Source organism: Panthera pardus, unplaced genomic scaffold (genome assembly GCF_024362965.1).
Source record: "Panthera pardus isolate Hobbes unplaced genomic scaffold, ASM2436296v1 HiC_scaffold_11, whole genome shotgun sequence".
NCBI lineage: Eukaryota > Metazoa > Chordata > Mammalia > Carnivora > Felidae > Panthera > Panthera pardus.
In genome coordinates, this window is record NW_026526666.1 from 14,573,334 (window position 1) to 14,590,128 (window position 16,795).

At 40.1% G+C, this 16,795-nt stretch overlaps 1 protein-coding gene across 2 annotated transcripts in view; it reads right to left on the reverse strand.

Moving 5' to 3' along the window:
• Positions 1-2,548: 2,548 nt before the first annotated feature.
• The window catches only part of EEIG2 (EEIG family member 2), a 100,387-nt gene continuing 86,140 nt past the window's right edge, over positions 2,549-16,795 (reverse strand). Inside the window, exons 7-12 of one of the 2 annotated variants that reach the window (XR_008418291.1) lie at positions 14,966-15,061; positions 14,636-14,825; positions 14,409-14,536; positions 13,183-13,252; positions 6,339-6,758; positions 2,549-5,103 (exon numbers count right to left, since the gene is read on the reverse strand). Coding sequence is in view for 1 of the 2 variants with exons in the window: in XM_019457693.2 (XP_019313238.2) it covers positions 6,716-6,758; positions 13,183-13,252; positions 14,409-14,536; positions 14,636-14,825; positions 14,966-15,061 (527 nt within the window). In the remaining variant the exon portion in view is untranslated. Of the gene's footprint in view, positions 6,759-13,182; positions 13,253-14,408; positions 14,537-14,635; positions 14,826-14,965; positions 15,062-16,795 lie in introns of both variants that reach the window. The other variant, XM_019457693.2, reaches the window with a different exon arrangement.

The window sequence follows — 16,795 nt, forward strand, 5'->3', positions numbered from 1 at the left end:
GACCATCCACTCCTTTTTGGTAGGAATCCTCATGAACTGAGCTGACAGAATCTTTTAATTCCAAACTGAAGGAAAGTAATTTTACCCAATTTAAGCAAAGTCTGTAATGCTTATTTTTTTGCAAGTATATCACATTATGTAGAATTCGTACTGAAAAGGGGCAGCTGCCTGGCTCAGTTGTTTGATCTCAGGGGTTGTAAATTTCAGCCCCGTGTTGAATGGACAGAATACTTAAAAATTAGTAGTGGGGGCGCCTGGTGGCTCAGTTGGTCAAACATTCGACTTCAGCTTGGGTCATGATCACTTGGTTCATGAATTCAAGCCCCATGTTGGGCTCTGTGCTGACAGACAGCCTGGAGCCTGCTTTGGATTCTGTGTTTCCCTCTTTCTCTCCCCTTCCCCTGCTTGCGCTCTTTCTCAAAAAATAAACAAACATTAAAAAAAAGTTAGTAGTGGGGCGCCTGGGTGGCTTGGTCGGTTAAGCGTCCGACTTCAGCTCAGGTCATGATCACACGGTCCGTGAGTTCGAGCCCCGCGTCGGGCTCTGTGCTGACAGCTCAGAGCCTGGAGCCTGTTTCAGATTCTGTGTCTCCCTCTCTCTCTGCCCCTCCCCTGTTCATGCTCTGTCTCTCTCTGTCTCAAAAATAAATAAACGTTAAAAAAATTTTTAAAAAGTTACTACTGAAAAAATTTAGTGTAGTTTTTCTTTGTCTTAATTCCATGTTGTATTGGGAAAGAAGGGCAGACACAGGGTCACTTTGGGAGAGTTGAACTGAATCACTGAATTTAAATACCACAAGGTGGCACACTTTTCCCATTTAAAAGTAACTGCACTCAAGAGCTCCCCAATATAAATACGCTATAAAATAACTTGAAATTTTTTGCAATGATACTTGGAAATCACTGCTAAATGGCTTAAAGATGTAGTGGTGAAGTCAGTTTAAGAAATGGTTAAGGAGAGGGGTGCCTGGGTGGCTCCATTCTGTGCTGACAGCTCAGAGTCTAAAGCCTGCTTTGGATTCTGTGTCTCCCTCTCTCTCTGCCCCTCCCCTGCTCATGCTCCGTCTCTCTCTCTCTCTCAAAAATAAACAAATATTTTTAAAAATTTAAAAAAATGGTTAAGGAGAACTAGGAGTTAAAAGTACATAGAAATGGGGTCTAAAGTAATTCATGCAGGAAGGTCTCTAACACTTCCTTGTCTGGTGGGCCCATATGGAGTAGATGTCATTGATTTGAGGAAGTCCATAGTTAAATCTTTTATTTTTCCTGAATTTTTGTTACATTTTGTGTAATGTGGGATGGATTAACTCCACTAATGATTTCCTATCATGCAAATGTAAAAGATTTCATTTCCTTACATGTGTCCACACCAGGTATGTGAGATGTAGGTACAGGAAGGAAGGAGTAAAATGTAATGAGGTGGAATAAGGGAGATAAAAACACTGGTGTTGAGGAAAGGTGGGATAAGTCAAGCAGGCTGGGCCTGGGAACTCCATGCTTCAGGTGTGGGCAAAGTAGTATGAAGGCAGAGCAGAGGGCCCTGCCAGGTTCTGCTGTGATCTGGCACAAAGTTATCCCCATCCCACTTAGGCCAGCAAGCAGGATCTTTCTCCTTAATGCACATTACCTCCCATAACCTGCACTGTCCAGGAAAGCCATGGCAATCTGCAGAGAGAGAGAGAGAGAGAGAGACAGAGAGACAGAGAGAGAGAGAGACAGAGAGACAGAGAGAGAGAGAGAGAGAGAGAGAGAGAGAGAGAGAGTGCATGCACACATGCACACATGCACACAGGGGAGGGGCAAAGTGAGAGGGAGGGAATCCCAAGCAGGCTCCACTCTGTCAAAGCAGAGCCCCAGGTGGGGCTCAGTCTCATGAACTGAACCATGAGATCATGACCTGAACAGAAACCAAGAGTTGGACGCTTAACCCACTGGGCCACCCAGGCGTTCCTGAACCATTGCTCTTTATTTAAATTGCTATTGTAATTTGAATGACAGCAAAGGGAATGTCATGGCATTGTTTTTCATCTGTGAGGACCTAGTCAAAGGGAGGAACAGTCTGTACAGTGGTGACACTGAGTATCATTTAAATGAGGGTCTTAACCTAATAGTGGCACATTTATTGACCATCTATGTGTCTCACACTAGAATTAAGCTCTGTACGTAGCTGCTGCACAAAGGCAAATTTTGGCTTGATAATAGTGTGACATGTTCTTCACACTTCATGGGCTCTTGCTCACAACACAGAAGAGTTAGTGGTAGTATTATCTCCATCCTAGATTAGAAAACAGGTTCAGAAGGGGGCTTGGATTCAGTCTCAGGTCTGTCTTACTCTACAGCCCATGTTCACACCACTGCAGGGTGAACCTCAGAGTTCAAAGAAGGATCTTTCACCAGAAGATTCAAGTCTGTGCTATACCATCTGCTAATAAATGAGGGGAACCTCTCAGGAAAAAGTTACACTGTTTTACTTCTGTTTTCTTACCTTGGCAAGGATCTGATGGATTTCTGGCAGAATCTTAACTGACATTTTAAAGTATAAATACTGTAAAGTTTAAGATGATTTTTATTGAAGATTCACCTTAACATTATTACAAATACAATAAAAGGGGTTTTTTTTTTTTGGTAAAAAAATTTCCTGGAATTATAGTTGTACAGTAAAACAAAGAAATACATAAATATGAAGGTCATTTTCCAAGTATTAGAACAATACTAATGGAATCACTTCCATAACAATTTTTTTTTCGGTAAATATTTACATGATCACCCACAAGTATACCAACTTCCAGAATAAGACATATTTCCAAAAAACAATCAAACAATATATCCTAAGTCTTTCTCTGCATGGGATTTGGTCAATGAATATCAGCAAGAGAATTTTGTTATATATATATATATAAGATGAACATAAACATTTGTAAATGCAGACTATGCTGTCTGTGTAAATAAAAAATTTTGCCAGCTTTGTCATACAGGGAGTAGCTAGAGACCATTCACATGATTAAAATATACTATGTATATATTATCTTACGAAAAATCACATATAAGGTAATAATAAGGCCTTTGTTTCCAGAGTAGTCTTAAAATAAGGTTAACAGGCTTAATTTCATCCTTTATATTTTTAGAGTTCATATTCTTAAACATCTTGGCTATTAAAATTATGCATAGTACCTAAGCCAACACAGAAAGCGGCATAACAATTTCAGTTACAGTACTTGACTATATTCACATGACGTACCATCTAAGAATTGACCAAGTATAATTTCTGAACTGTCCCAGTTTGACCTGTTAAAACAAAATGCAACCCCATCATATGAGCCCAGTTTCTTTCAAGCATATTATAAAAGTCTTAGGAAGCCTAACAGTTCAGAGTACTTAAATGAAGTATTTTTTTAATTTTTAATTTTTTTAAATGAAGTATTTAATACTGTCAGCTTGAGCTTGCAAAGTGATCTAGTTGGCATGGAAATCTCAGTCTAAAATTACTTCTGGATGTTTTATGTTTTGGTTGGTGGTTCGTTGAGGATTTGTTTTCTTTCTAGAAACAAATGGGCTAAGGTGGTAGATCTTGATGGCTCACAGTTTTCATGAAAAGCAAAACAAAACAGAAGAATCTAGTTTGGATAACATTACTCTCATGGTATTTCCTGGAATGGGATGATGGACTTCAGGATTTTTGGTCAAGACTTTCTCAGATTTTAAGTACTAATCCATATCGGTTGCTTGTATATGGAAGCCTTCATCACCACAAAGGGGAGTCAACCATCAGAATGCAAACTGATGGCCTAGGGCTGCTCTGCCTGCCCCCTTCACATCCGCTCTGGTCTCAGTTACCAGCTCAAGTCATGGGAAGTGGGCTCCTGACCAGCTTCTGTACTTCCCCCAAACAAGGTATTTAAGATTTCTGTATCTAACCACAAATATATAGCTTTAATATGCCGTTATGTTTCTCTAGGATAGGATTAGAAAGACAAGGTTATATATCTGCAAATTCTCTAAGACTGGGTGATTTGAAATTTGATTTTAATATTAAAAATCAATTTATTAAAATCCATTTTTTCAAATCCAATTTTCTAAACTCCAAATGGAACCAAAAGTGCACTTGGTATTTAAAAGGCAATTTTTTTCAGTAGTTACATGGTTACATGTTCTAAGAAAAACCAGAAAAGTAAGGCAGACACTTAAGTGAACTTTAACAAATATTTTCAGAGGACTGTAATGAAATGTGATTGCAAAGTATCCCAATGCAACACAAAATAATATGAAACCAGACTTGCACTGATTTTTCCCTAATCAATTTTTCTATTTATTAAAATGATTTCTGGGGTGCCTGGGTGGCTCATTCGGTTAAGTGTCGGACTCTTGATTTCGGCTCAGGTCATCGTCTCACAGTTTGTGAGTTCGAGCCCCTATGAGTTTGAGCCCCTGCATCTGTCTGTGTGCTGACAGTGCAGAGCCTGCTTGGGATTCTCTTTCTCTCCCTTTCTTTCTGCCCCTCCCCTACTTGCACAGTACATGTGTGTGCGCGAGTGCACACACTCTCTCTCAAAAATAAACATTAAAAAATAAAATGATTTTCTACTACATAAATCAAGATGTATCTGGTGGCTAAAATTATAAAGCCATGATATTTATGCATTTCAAGATTTCCACATTTTGTTTTTAAAAAATAATTCTGTATCATTTTAAATACTGGGAGTCAGTCTTGTATAAAGGTATCAGGCTGAGCGCAGGCAAGATGGACAATGCCTGGATTACAGCATGTTTTACATATCTGAAGAATGTCTTCCCTGAACCTTGCTTACAATCTATAGTTCTTATTTTCAAAACTGCAAAATTATTTGCATTAGTGCCAATGAAAAATATAGTCTAGAAATAATATTTTGAAAATAGAAAAATATGTTTTTAATACATCATAAATATCTCCAACACTACCTTCTTATCTCTGTTAAATACTTTGACACCCCCCCCACCCCCGCAACACCCCCATAATATATAATGGACGGATCAACTCACTTGTTAATCACAGAGAGCAAGCAAGTCTTTACCACTTCAGCTAACATTTTCCTTGGTTAGACTAAAATGTTCAGGTCACATTTTTTCCTTTCAAAACAAAACAACAAAAGTATTAGTAACGACTCAGAAAACCTTATCTCTCAACATTCAAAATATTCTAAAATGGAATTTAACCTTTTAAAAAATATCTAGGTGCAACAGTAGTACTGGATTAATTTGGAATACCTAATCCTTGAATTGTTAAAAAACCGAAAACTGTAACATGAACTACTCAAATTTTTCTAAACCTTTAAATTTGGGTATTGAAATATTTTAATATGTTTTCCCTTTACTTTGCCAAAACAAAAATACCTAGACCAAAATTATTCAAACATACCACATTTTTTTTGACATGGTTTTGAAAGTAAGGACTGGGAATTACTGGTTCTAAAGAATCTACATTTTTCTTCAGTAACTGAATGATTCCAAGAAAATTAAAACTCGTCATGTAAGACCAGAAAAACTCTTCCCACCTGATAAAAAGATGATCTATCTTTTGAGCTTGTTAAACTGGATCCAGATCAGATAATACTTGAAAAGCTGCATTGGATTATGTTATATTTTATTGTCTCAAAACAACAACTGTTATAGTAAAGGAAAAAACATACTATCCCATAGTGGGGAGTTAAAATAGAAAATCACGAGTCTATGTCAGTAATGTCAAGCAGCTGTCCCCTGTCTTATCTGCCACCTCCTTGGAACAATTTTCAGTTTCAGATAAGTCTGAACTTACACAGAAAAGGCTGCTTGGTTTTTGATGCTAAGGTTTTTCTCCTGTTCTGAATTTTGACTCCTGAAACCAGCAGATATTATTCAGTGAATAATAGAACAGCTCTTAAGGTGCCTCATGGGAGCCTACCATATTGAATATTAAACTTAGCTTGAATCTCATATATAGTGCTAGCGGGAGTTGTGCAGCTCATCTAACATTAACAAGTAACAATGCATGCTGCATAATAATGGCGTTACACTCATTCACACATCTCAGACTTAAACACGCTTATTCCACTTGTGACGGATACGTTTAGAATTAAGCATTCTCCACACTTTGACTGTAGTATAGCATTTCCCCGAAGGATGAACACCCAAACTTTCTATCAATTATTTAACCAAGAAGAGTTAATAAACCTAGTACAATACCATAGGTAGTATATAATATTATGGAAGATATCCTTAAGAGATTGTAACTATCTTGACAGAATTTATAGGGTTCAAGACATTCACTTACTATCTCCCAAACATTAAAATTAAATAATTAGAGCCCAAACCTGTTGAGCACCTACCTCTACTACAGGTTTTACACTTCAGGACTGAGCTATACTCAGACGTATAATGTTGTTTTCCCCACCTGGCTGTTTCAAAAGAAAGAGCAGGCTTTCACTATCATGTGCAGTGACCACAGAAGCTGTGTGCCTCTAAACACACGTGGCACAGCACCTGGATACTACTGTTCTGATGTTCCCTTTTGGTGGGTGGGACAGGATGGTGGCGCACACTTTCACAGAAGGAATCAGTGTTGGCTTTCCTCTTGATAGAGGAACGCGCTTCATGTTTCAAATATGTTCATTTTCTCATAAGTGCTTGAATGAAGTGCCTTGACAGCTTGATTGCGCATGTCTCAAACCCCCAGGGAAGAAGCTTCAGTTCACCAGCTTGACTTCTAGCGTTTGATCACAACTTGTTCATAAGCTCCAGACCCCACCCTACAACCAGAGGAAGAAAAAAAACCCTTCAAAATCTTGAACTGTAATGTTTGAAATTGTTCTAATTAACCTTGCACTCAAAGAGTTAGGTGCATTAGGCATTTTCTACTAGATTTGATTTCCACAAGGTTTAAAGATATCACAGATAGAAAACACTTGAAATATTAAATGTTTAGGATTAGTACATTGGATTAGTCTAGACACACTTATTCCTATAATAATCTAGTACTGTTCCTAAATCTTGACCTGTGGCAAGAAATCTTTTCTTTAAACATGTTTATACATAAATCTTAAAATCAGTCTTATCCTAGGGCATATACTGACTGGCAATTTACCCAGGCCTTGCAGAGTTATGGGTGATAGTTTTTAGTTGCAATTATAGTGTGATGTCTTTTTTGTTTGTTTTATTTATTTTGTGAGAGACAGCACAAGTTTGGGAGGGGCAGAGAGAGAGAGAGAGAGGGAGAGAGAGAATCCCAAGCAGACTCTACACTGTCAGCGCAGAGCCCCATGTGGGGCTTGAACCCATGAATTGTGAGATCATGACCTGGGCTGACGCTTGGATGCGCAACTGAGCCACTCAGGCACCCCTACAGTGTGAGGTCTTAATGCATCTTCCTGGAAAGTGTGAGAATTTTTTTTAGTCAACATGCCAATGTTTTTATATGTAGTCAGTAATGTAAATTATACCTGTGTAATACAGATTTGAAGTGAAGTGATCTTGAAGAGAGGTTTATTTCTTCACTAGCTTGGTTTGGCAGGCTGCTGGTTGTCCCTCTGAATCTATCTTCTCCTTCTTCGCAGTTTTAGCTGGCAACAGGCTGTCCAGGCTGCTCAGCTAGAGGCCACATTTCCTAAACGCCTTGTTGATAGGTGTTGCCATGTGACTGTTTCATGCCATGGAACATGAATGGGGATGTGTCAACTTTGTCTCACTTGCTTAAAGAGCAATTGCTTGCCTTGGACTGGTAGCAATCTAAGTTTGACCACAGGTAGGGAGGATGGTGAAGGGCAAAATGGAGGGCACGTGCATCCATGAATCACCTTTTATGGCAAAACTCTCTGTCCTAACAGCCTGGCCACTGTATTCTCATTATACGTATCTGTGATAGCAGCTTTGCCGCAAAGCTGCTCTGCCTTGATATTCCAGGTGCTAACTGACCTCTATCAATAAAATATGGAGAATACTAAAAATTTAAAATTAGTAAACTCTGTGAATAAAACAGGTGTTTAAATGAAGTAATGACCTCATCAACAAAAGGTTTGTTACTCCTGATGTACCCAGAACCTTGGCCCTATAATGGAACACACATGTTCCCTCTATTGTTTCTTCATCTGGGAGGATACAGGTTTTCTACAAGTCTGTAAAAGCACAGTGTCTTTTTGATGGTAGCTGGATTTATTTTTAGATGAGGACTTTTGACCCCTCGAGCAATCAGGCAGGGAGCTGAGTGGTGGTGTTGCATGGAGGGGAGAGTATTACTGCTTTCAGTTTTCACCAGTACCTATCTCCTCATGTGTCAGGATGCCAGGGGCCACACAACCTGACATTTCACTCTGAGAATTCCAGAGACCAGTAAGACCAAAAGCAAACAACATGGTTGGTCTCTTCCCATAATGAAATTTTAAGAGGAAATCCTAAAAAAGTGGGAGTAATGCAGTGGTTACCAGGCCACTGTGTACTGACTTGGAATTCTCAGTTGACTGCTTAGAGGCTCCTGTTCTTACAGATTCATTCTGCAGAAGAAACAGGAACATCCTTAACGGAACACCAGTGAACACCCATTCACAATTACAGATATTGGAATTTGAAGGAGTCTTGGTGAGCCCCACTGCACCCTGGCTGTTAGATGCCCTAAAACTGTTCTACTCTGGCAATAATGTAGTAATAGGAACCAGACTTTCCCTCCTGTTGTAAATAGCTATAATATTTTATAGAACATATAAAACAACAGTTCATATACTGGACAACAAGCAGCACAGGACTGGTCCTGAGAGAAGGGAAATCAATGAAGAAAAGTCTAAGACAGTTTCCTTCAGGGTCCTCCCAGCCTTCACTGCAGGAAGACAGAACCCAAACATAGCCAGGTGGTATTTATGTATGTATGTATATATGTATGTATGTATGTATGTATGTATTTATTTATATTTTACTTTCTAAGCAGGCTCCATGCTCAGTGTAGAACCCAATGTGGAGCTTGAACTCACAACCCTGAGGTCAAGATCTGAGCTGAGATAGAGAGTCGGACGCTTAACCAACTAAGCCATCCGGGTGCCCCAGCCAGGTGATCTGAGTGTGGGAGTCACAGGTCAGAGCACAGGGAGGCTGCGGGCTGGAATTTGTGGGTTAGGATAACAGAAGGAGGGGTAGGGGAAAATAATGGCTGGAGAATTTCCAAATTTGATGACAACTGTAAACCCACAGACCCAAGAAGCTCAATGAACCCCAAGCGGAATAAACACAAAGAAAAACCCAGGCACATCATAACCAAATTGCTAAGAACCAGTGATAAAATCTTAAAAAGGTAGCCAGAGATGAAAAAAAAATCACATGGAAGAATAAAAACCGAAATGAAAGCAGACTTTTTTGTCAGAAACTATTGTCTCAAAGGCAAGCAAGGAGCAGCCTGTGCAAGCACTCCCAGGCCGGTTGGGCTGTGTCCACTAGACTTTAAGTGTATGACTGGGGATACTGCTCCCCCAAGTCTCTACTACTCTGCTCTGTTCTCTTCATTTTCATGGGTTTACTTTCTTAACCACATATGGTTCTTGTGCCTCTTCAGTGCCTGAGTAAATGACTCTAGTTTCATCTTGTGCTGCCAGTTTCTCTTTCAGAATAGATCTAATGCTAACACATTAGTTTCTCTGAGACACACCAGCTAGTTATGGAGAGTCTATGTGCACAGGTATTGTGCTGGACACTGAAAATAGCTCGATCTCAATAATCCTGCAAGAGAGACCTTTAATTAGTGTATATGGAGTACTGCATACCAGATTATGTTTTAGTCACTTCTATGTCTTACCTCACTTAATTTAGGCCTTGTAACTCTTACGAGGTGGGTTCTGTTATTGTCACTATTTCGTAGGTGAGGAGACAGGCAGAGAGAAGTGAAGTAACTTATCAAAGATGCACGGCTGATACGCAGGAGGGCTTGGGACTGAACCCATGTAGCCCAACTCCAGAGCCTGTGTTGTTAACCCCAGTGATAATGGTTGTCTTTTTGGTGGTAAGTAAGAGATGTAATTTGTCAGGATCATAGCTAAACTAAGCTAAGCTGGGTCATGATGGTTAAGCCAGGAATGAAATCCATGTCAGACTGCATGGCCCATTCTCTTTTCACCATGATACACTGTCTCTAACATTCCTCAGGCTTTCAGTGGCATGTAACATTAATCATCTACTTCAACCCTTAATTATCATTTTAGGCTTTCATGCATTAGGTGATGATTATTCTTTTTTTTTTAAATGTAGATTAAAACAAATTTTTTTTTTAAAATTTACATCCAAATTAGTTAGCATATAGGGCAACAGTGATTTCAGGAGTAGATTCCTTAATGCCCCTTACCCACTTAGCCCATCCCCCCTTCCACAACCTCTCCAGTAACCTTCTGTTTCTTCTCCATGTTTCAGAGTCTCTTATGTTTTGTTCCCCTCCCTGTTTTTATATTGTTTTTGTTTCCCTTCCCTTATGTTAGGTGATGATTATTCTAACATTCATTTGGAAAAGGAGTGGGAGCCAGAATTCTAAATGCCTTTAGAGCCTAGGTTATTTCTCAAATAGAAAATTAACCTTCTTTCCTCTTAATAACAACAATATAAACAGCTAGCATATACTGACAGCCTTCTGTGTATTAAGCACTACGCTAAGTATTTTACATAAGTTATCTAATTTAATCAGTAAAATCCTATCAACTAGGCATTATTGGTCACTCCCATTTTTCAGGTGAGGAGAGTAAGGCTGACAGAGGTTAATAGTATCAGTGAAGTCAACAGGGGAGGGACTCTGACTTGGACCCTGAGCAGTCTGAAATGAGAGTACAGATAGCTGTTGCTTTTGAACATTCACTATTTTGGTTCCTTTTGGTTGGAACTTCTATTGTTTGCTGTTCCTGTACCTAAATTAATAAACACTAGAGCTTACTGAGTATATTAGGTCATTTGCTCTTTACAACAATCCCATGATTATCCCTGCTTTTCAATGGAGGTAACTAAAGTTCCATTGAAGTTAAATGATTTACTGAGGCCCCAAGTGGTCTGGCTCAGATATGAACTCAAGCCTCTTTAACTCAAAACACATGGTCTCTCTACCATATAATATGTATTACTGTCTTCATAAATGTCATTTTCTACCTGTTCCTTGCTACTAGTCTCTCCTTGTTCCAACCTCCCCACCCCCATCAAATTATGGCCACTTAGTTTTCTAACATGCCAGTATCATAGATCATTTTCCTGCCAAAGAACGACCAAACTGTGCACATGACAGAAAAGGATACATTCTTTGTTATGGCAACAGAGACTGTTTATAACCTGGCTTTGAGATTCTTACCAACTTCATGTCCCACAGGCAGCCTTCACATGCCCCCTCCTCAGAGTACCTGTTCACTGGCAACTCCCAAAGTGGGTTATATTATTCATAAGCCAGTAAGGTATGGCGGTTAGGTACAACGAATGTGCTCTGGGCTCAAAGAGACAGGAGTCTGAATCTTGGTTTTATCAGTTATTAGTTTTAAGGCCTTGGGCAAATTATTTAACCTCTTTGTTTTGTCTTTTTAAAGACTAATAATAGTACATCGTGAGTACTGAAAGAGATAATGTAAGAATTGAATGAAGCATATATATGTGCCTAGCACATACGAGTAAATGCTCAGTGTTATATTATATATTTACTATTATATAATTAGATATTATAACTGTTATGCCTATACATTCATTCTCTTTGAATCTACTACCAGGAATATCTGTCTTCCTCACATCCACCTGTTAACCCCCCACACTTACTTTTAATTCTTCCCAACTCTCTCTTCAGGTGTCAAATTTCTAGTAAGTTTTCTCTGAGTGAGGTCCCATCTCTGTTCTCTCAGAGTCTCCTCTACTTCTCTATATTATAGTGCTTATTACACTACTATAAATTTTAGTTTGTCTATCTCACCTGCTAGAAAGAGTCAGATAATAAATATTTTAGGCTTGGTGAGCCATTATGGTCTCTATTATACTATTCAATTCTGCTGCTGTAGCATCAAGGCAGCCATAGATAATACATAAACAAGAGTTGCTGTATTCTAAAAAAATATTTTTACAAAAACAGGTAGTGGGCCAATTTGGCTCACAGGCTGTAATTTCCCAACCCCATATGCTAGACACATAGGCTAGCTGAGGGTGAACTGGGTCTTTCTATCTTGCATCCTTACCCACGACTTGGCCCAATAAATAGCTACTGAATTTAATGAGTGGATAACTCAGTGAGAGTTAATGAAAACTATAAATTGCATTTACATCCTCTATAAACCTTAGTTCAAATTAACTACTTCCTCATGGCCTCTTTATATGTCTCTCTCTCTTACCTACCTATCACAACTGATTGCAGTTAGTTGCTGATGTAGGTTCTCTGCTATATCCTTTGTAACTTTTGGACTCTGCAACGTGCTGGACACGGAGGAGGAACTCAATAAAAGCAGTATTGGTGGAACAAATGAATTAGAAATTCCTTCAGGTTTTGAGCATTAGAGAACAAAATAACTGTTTTGGACATGGGGGCTCCCCAGTACAACTGTGACTTATTCTGGAACTCTAAATATTACATGGAAATACTGAGTATAAGGGATGCACATAAGGGCATAAGGGGTCAGAATTCCTTAACTGTCCCAAGCCATCTGTGCTCAGTACTATTTGCTGCAGTACTGGAAATCAGAAGTAAGTCTGGCAGGTGCCTTTTCTTCATCTGAATCTGAATAACTACCAGAATGATGTTTGGTATTCTGAACTTTTCTTAGTATGTATGTTAGACTCTTGTAGGGTGGAGAAAGGGGAGTACAAAAAAGGTTAGTACCAAGTGTATGCTGCTGAGTGGTCATGTAACTGCTCATAACAGACAAGATCACTGACTGAAATGTAATTTTGCTTTGCTCTTTTTAAAATATCAGACTAAGAACTATTTTCTAAACATCGTTTTTCATTGCATCTTGCCCAATGCTCTTCTGGTCCTCTACTAATATGTTCTAAAAACACATTTAAGAAAACCAACAAATAAAACTTATTAAATATAATTTCAAACATACTCAAGATAAGGAAAGCTAAGAGCTGTAATTCTTCTCATGGATGCATTCTATGTATTTTCTAGCCTCAATCTAATACAAACTTTGTAACTTTCACCTTCTACTCAAGAACATATTCTTTATTTAATACGATGCTATCTGGACCACGTACCTATTTGGAAGATGATGGCTGCCGAAGGTCGTACTTCCTCCGGGACCCACAAATAACCTCAGTCCTTCTTCTGCAATTCAATTTAAAATATTTGTTATAGGCACACGTATTACATTATTGTCAAATTATATTCCTATCATATTAAATTCATAATTTACATTTAAGTTTTATTAAATACATTTTTATTTTTTATTTTTAGATTTTATTTTTAAGTAATTTCTACACCCAACATGGGGCTTGAGCTCACAACTCAGAGAGCAAGAATTGCACACTGTACTGACTGAAACAGCCCCAAGAAATAAACTTTTAGAAAGCTACACATATATTTTAAAAACAGGCAATTTAAAAGACATGCTTTTTTTTTTTTTTTTAAGTAGGCTCCATGTCCAATGTGGGGCTTAAACTCACAACCCTGAGATCAAGAGTCACATGATGTACTGAGTCAGCCAGGCGCTCCTAAAAGATATCCTAATAGTTATTTCTCATTAACTTCCCTAAAGTTGTTTTTCTTTAAAACTGAGTAAAAAAGATTTCTCTTCCTACAAATTTCCATAAGTAAGGTTTAATTACTTCTCTTTACAACCAGTTACATAATGAAACTAAGTCCATTGCTAACTGCTCTCTATTCATGCCGGCGTGAATAATTACACCTTTCAAATTGGTGGCATGTAAATTTTGCCTCAGTGAAAATGCTGAGGAGGGAATAAAGGATTCTGTGATTCACTATCATCTCAAGATCACTATCCAACCCTGAAAATTACACAGTTGTTGTGTCCAGTTATGATAAAGCAGATACAGACATCTGTTGTAAGGTACATAAACATGGTAGACGTTGATGCATACACAATAAGGCTTCTTTAAAATTGTATGTTTTTAGAGGCATCTGAGGGGGGGGTTAAGTCAGTTCAGCATCTATTTTTTTTTTTTTTTAAATGTATATTTATTTTTGAGACAGAGAGAGACAGAGCATGAGTGGGGGAGAGTCAGAGAGAGAGGGAGACACAGAATCCGAAGCAGGCTCCAGGCTCTGAGCTGTCAGCACGGAGCCTGACGTGGGGCTCGAACTCACGAGCTGTGAGATCATGACCTGAGCCGAAGTCGGACACTCAACCGACTGAGCCACCCAGGTGCCCCAGCATCTGACTACTGATCTCAGTTCAGGTCTTGATCTCACGGTGATGAGTTCAAGCCCCACGCTGGGCATGCAGCCTACTTAATCCACATACCTTCTGCACTGGAATCTAGGCTGAAGTCTTGACTCTGCAGTATTTTCTCTACAATATCATCTGCATCCACTCTGGTGTCATCAACTCGCTTCAGCTGAGATTCTACAGAATCTTGCTTCACTGGGCATCTTTGAAAATAATTAAAAAAATTTTTCCCTTGTTTTTATTATGTTACGAGAACAAAGTTGTTTTTTTCCTCTCCATTTAAACAGAGACTGGAAAAATACCTGTTGAACGGTTCTGAAGCGGTATCTTCTTTGCCAGCTGTATCAAGATTTGGTTCAACTATTTTTTGCTCAATTTCATCACAGGGCTCTAGAATACTTTCAATTCCTGTTGATGTGCTTCCCACTGAGGTATTTCTCCTGTGGCAGAGGTCAGAGAAGCTAGATGACCGGGAGTGGCACGAGCTATACCCTGTTAGAGAAAAATTGCTTTGGGTAAAATACTAACACCAAACACACTGCACGTAAACGTTCTCCCACACCCTGGCAGTTACAAGTAATACTTTAGAACAATAAATATCTAAGGAATTCAACTTCACTGTTAGCCTCTACCTGATACTTTTGACTGCTGGCTTGCATAGCTTGATGTTCTAGAATGTCCACAGGCACCAAGTTCATCTGGAACAGAGGCACTCTTTGCTGAAAGATCTGCAATAAGTCATAACATGATGTTACCATTACTGCCAAGAAGTCAATGGTCAATTTGTATTCTTGTCTGCAGATTTTATTAACTGCTAAGTTCATTATCAAGAAAAATTAGTTACAAAGTGAAAAGAGATCCTTTTAAATTGGTACAAGGTAGGGGGCAGTTGGAAGATGGCGGCATAGGAGGACGCTGGGCTCACTGCACGTCCTGCTGATCACTTAGATTCCACCTACACCTGCCTAAATAACCCAGAAAACCGCCAGAGGATTAGCAGAACGGAGTCTCCGGAGCCAAGCGCAGACGAGAGGCCCACGGAAGAGGGTAGGAAGGGCGGCGAGGCGGTGCGCGCTCCACGGATTGGCGGGAGGGAGCCGGGGCGGAGGGGCGGCTCGCCGGCCAAGCAGAGCCCCCGAGTCTGGCTGGCAAAAGCGGAGGGGCCTGACGGACTGTGTTCCGACAGCAAGCGTGACTTAGCGTCTGGGAGGTCATAAGTTAACAGCTCTGCTCAGAAAGCAGGAAGGCTGGAGGACAAAGGCAGGGAGAGCTGCTGAGCCCCCGGACGACAGAGCTCAGTTTGGTGGGGAACAAAGGCGCTCGCCAGCACCATTTCCCTCGCCCATCCCCCAGCCAAAATTCTAAAGTGAACCAGTTCCTGCCAGGGAACTTGCTCGCTCCTCCTCCGCGCAAACACCCAACTCTGTGCTTCTGCGGAGCCAAACCTCTGGCAGCAGATCTGACTCCCTCCTGCTGCCACAGGGCCCCTCCTGAAGTGGATCACCTAAGGAGAAGCGAGCTAAGCCTGCCCCTCCTGCCCCCGTGCACCTTGCCTACCCACCCCAGCTAATACGCCAGATCCACAGCACCACAATCCTGGCAGTGTGCAAGTAGCCCAGACGGGCCACACCACCCCACAGTGAATCCCACCCCTAGGAGAGGGGAAGAGAAGGCACACACCAGTCTGACTGTGGCCCCAGCGGTGGGCTGGGGGCAGACATCAGGTCGGACTGCGGCCCCGCCCACCAACTCCAGTTATACACCACAGCACAGGGGAAGTGCCCTGCAGGTCCCCACCACTCCAGGGACTATCCAAAATGACCAAACGGAAGAATTCCCCTCAGAAGAATCTCCAGGAAATAACAACAGCTAATGAACTGATCAAAAAGGATTTAAATAATATAACAGAAAGTGAATTTAGAATAATAGTCATAAAATTATTCGCTGGGCTTGAAAACAGTATAGAGGACAGCAGAGAATCTCTTGCCACAGAGATCAAGGGACTAAGGAACAGTCATGAGGAGCTGAAAAACGCTTTAAACGAAATGCAAAACAAAATGAAAACAACGACGGCTCAGATTGAAGAGGCAGAGGAGAGAATAGGTGAACTAGAAGATAAAGTTATGGAAAAAGAGGAAGCTGAGAGAAAGAGAGATAAAAAAATCCAGGAGTATGAGGGGAAAATTAGAGAACTAAGTGATGCACTAAAGAGAAATAATCTATGCATAATTGGTATTCCAGAGGAGGAAGAGAGAGGGAAAGGTGCTAAAGGGGTACTTGAAGAAATTATAGCTGAGAACTTCCCTGAACTGGGGAAGGAAAAAGGCATTGAAAGAGGCACAGACAACTCCCTTCAGACGTAACTTGAATCGATCTTCTGCACGACATATCATAGTGAAACTGGCAAAATACAAGGATAAAGAAAAAATTCTGAAAGCAGCAAAGGGTAAACGTGCCCTCAC